Raw genomic sequence first — 3,486 nt, forward strand, 5'->3', positions numbered from 1 at the left:
TTTTCTATAATATTTGTGAGATTGATAGATCATCTTGTATTTTCGTTTTATAAATTCACTTACCAAAACCCCACTACCCTGACTTTAGAGCTTTATGTAAGCTCTGCTTCAAAGACATAAATAAGTTACAGATTGAAAAAAAATACTTACCTAGAACTTCACTATAAAACCGATCCCACTTCTTCATGTCATGCACTTGGAAATAAAAGTCAAAATAAAGCACATAGATCATATTTTTTACCCTCTCCATGAAAGTCATTTGATCACTTAATTCTGACATAACAACAGGTACGTAGGAGGGAGGGAAAACAAATCCTCCACAATGCTTTTCAAAAACATAACCAGGAGTGAAGCGGAGACTGTACACAAGGGGTATGTTAAATAGCTCAGCCAGCAGCTCACTACAAGGAAAAACAGCATCTGCAAAAACGACGTCAAATCTTGACTCTTGTAGTTTCTTCATTAATTTCTTATTTGAAACCACATCTTTACAGAAATTTCTAATTATGTCACCAAACCTCCATGTGATTTCTTGCATTTGTGAAAAATATAACCAAAATGTATCTTTTGGAAGTTCTGTCCATCTGTTAACCTCTTGCATGGCGATATTCTCAAACTCAGTTTTAGTTAAAGATGTAGGAAAAACTTCAATTTTAAGAGCGGATGAGTTGTTGGGATCAAAAAGAATGAAAGCTGAAGATGCCAAGACAGTCACCTCATGACCTCTCTGGACAAGCTCTTCCAGGATTGTCTTCATATTCATCCAAAGACTATATTCTGCCGCCCACACCAGCACATTTCCACAACTCCCAGAGCTAAAGTAAAAGCTCAGTTGTATTAGCAGAATTACTGAAGTCCATTTCACAGACATCCTGGTGCAATGCAATGCTTGTTTTCCAGTTGCTATTCCTTTCTGTCATTTCTCATGGTTGTATCCAAAGATAAATTAGCCAAGAAGTTAAAATGTAACCATTATACTTCAAAGTACATACAATATCATTAAATCAACATTTCGAGCATGTGGATGGCAGGAGACAAATGAAGGTAAATGACCTGTTTACAAAGATGTGATTAATTTCCCGTTTATGTTTATGAGTGCTACCCTTCAGCTAATATCAAGGATCTTGTATGGGCATGCCATCCGTCTTATGCAATATATTTTAGAAGAGTGTCCAGAATTGTAGCAGTGAAAGGTCATGTTTCTGCAGTTCATTTGACACAGAACTAAAGATAAAATGATGAAACATGGTCCATATATTTTTGTACCCTTTGTTGACGTATAATTTAAATATCATACAATTTATCAATTATTGTGTAAAATTTAATGTTTCATAGTATATTCACAGAACTGTGCGTCTACCACAACAATCTTTTTGACAGCCCTTGAATCTCCTCAAAATAAGTCCTATAGCGTTTAGCCTTTTCCTCTCCACCTCTAGTTTCTGCATTTCCCCTGTGCTGGGTAATTACTAATTGAATTTCTCTCTCTATAGATTTACCTATTCTGGACAATGTTTAATACACGGAATCATACAATATGTGGTATTTCGTGACTGGTTTCTGTTATGTAGCATAATATTTTAAATGTTCATTTATGATATAGCATATACATGTTGATTCTCACAACCATCATGTAAGATATTGAGAGTGTGAAGATGTCACTATCTTTATAAACTTTGTTAAGGTAATCAAAGATAAAGAGAGAAAAAGAGAAAAGTAAATCAAGCTTGTAGTACATTCAGCATTAATCATTAGGTTTGCTTGTTCTCTGACTCACTTCCTCATAGTTATTTGGCTATTGTTGTGGAATTATGCAGACTTTGTTACGAGATTGTAGTTCCTCTTAACTCTTCTATAGATAATAACTTAAGCATTATGAAATGATCAACTTTCCTTCTGAGATATTCCTTCAGGTCCAGCACACGGATAAAACTATTGACTCAGCAGGTCTGAAGGACCTCACTGATGCCAGCTGATCTGAGGAACTTCACTGATGCCAGCTGATCTAGAGGACCCCACTAGGAACTGACTCAGCAAATAATGTTGTTTCTTGCTCTGATAACTTTGTCCCTATTACCCTAACCAATCAATTACCCCAATTTTTCAGTCCGTCACCATCTACGATCTCCTTAAAACCTCCAGCCCAGAACTCCTTAAGGAGCTGGATTTGAGATTCTCTTCTCCTCTCCTTGCTCAGTGTCCTGCAAATATTAAACTCCTTCTTTGCTGCCAAACCTGATATTTCAGTGTAATCGGACTATTATTGGACAGTAAGCATATGAACCTGTTGGTCCTATAATAAAACTTCCACGGATAAAGTAACTGCAAATATAATAAAACTAGAAAGATAACTATAATTAGAAGTGGAACTTAATGATGTAACAGAATTGATGAAATCGCACGATAAAACAAATAAGTTAGGAGTTACTTCTTAGGGAAGAGCAAAGAAACTTGTTTCTTGAGATGGAATCTACTCCTGGGGAAGATGTTATGAACATTGTTGAATGACAACAGGAGATTTAGAATATTACTTAAACTTACTTTGTAAAGCAGCATTAGAGTTTGAGAGGATTAATTCCAGTTCTGAAAGAAGATCCTCAATGCGTAAAATGCTATCTGAAAACGTTACATGCTGAAAAAAATCTTTTGTGAAAGAGTGGGTTAATGTATATGGCAAATGCCATTGTTGTCTTATTTTTAAGAAATTGTCACAGCCATGCCAACTGCTAGCAGCCACCACCATAAAAGGTTATGAACCATCAACATTGATGCAAAACTCTCCATCAACAAAAGTTGCACTCACTGAAGATTCAGATGATCATTAGCACTCTTTAGCAATTAAGTGTTTTTAATTAAGGTATGTACTTTATAGACTTAATATTATCACAGACTGAATACACTACAGCATTGTGTAAGCATAACTTTTTCTATGCCTTATAAACCAAAGCAAATTGTGTGACTCACTTCATTGCAATATTTGCTTTATTGTAGTATTCTAGACCTAATCTGCAACATCTCAGAAGTATGCCTTGTATTAGTGAAAACACTTAATATGAGATAAACTCTAAAATATATATTGCAGTTGAAGGGGTTCTATTTACTCACCCCTTCTGTTTCTCTTTGTGAGGGCCATGCACATTACCTACTTTCAGTCAGTCATCTTGGCCCATACATTGACTCACTCTACCACAAAAGATTTTTTTAAAGTTTCTAATTCACACAAAACACAAACATACACAACATACACACACATTTTCTGTCATTCCACACAAAGCCGAAAATTACAAGGTGGTTTTGGAAAACAAATATTTTACATCACTTTACCTATGTGGACCCTCACTAATTAGCTGATAATAGATTGAATAGCTATAATATAAAGACTATTTTGATATGAATCACATGAACAATACAGGATGTTTAGAGTTCCAGACAAAAAACACAAGTACTTCTATATGAAATAATTAGAAAAACTTAATGAGGCAGGTA

At 35.0% G+C, this 3,486-nt stretch overlaps 1 protein-coding gene across 1 annotated transcript in view; it reads right to left on the bottom strand.

Moving 5' to 3' along the window:
• Positions 1 to 871, bottom strand: part of LOC105533285 (UDP-glucuronosyltransferase 2B9-like) — a 46,847-nt gene extending 45,976 nt beyond the window's left edge. Inside the window, 1 exon segment of the mRNA XM_011971680.1 lies at positions 151 to 871. Coding sequence (XP_011827070.1) covers positions 151 to 871 — 721 coding nt within the window.
• Between the last annotated feature and the right edge of the window lie 2,615 nt (positions 872 to 3,486).

This window comes from Mandrillus leucophaeus, unplaced genomic scaffold (genome assembly GCF_000951045.1).
Source record: "Mandrillus leucophaeus isolate KB7577 unplaced genomic scaffold, Mleu.le_1.0 Scaffold1238, whole genome shotgun sequence".
In the NCBI taxonomy this organism is placed as follows: Eukaryota; Metazoa; Chordata; class Mammalia; order Primates; family Cercopithecidae; genus Mandrillus; species Mandrillus leucophaeus.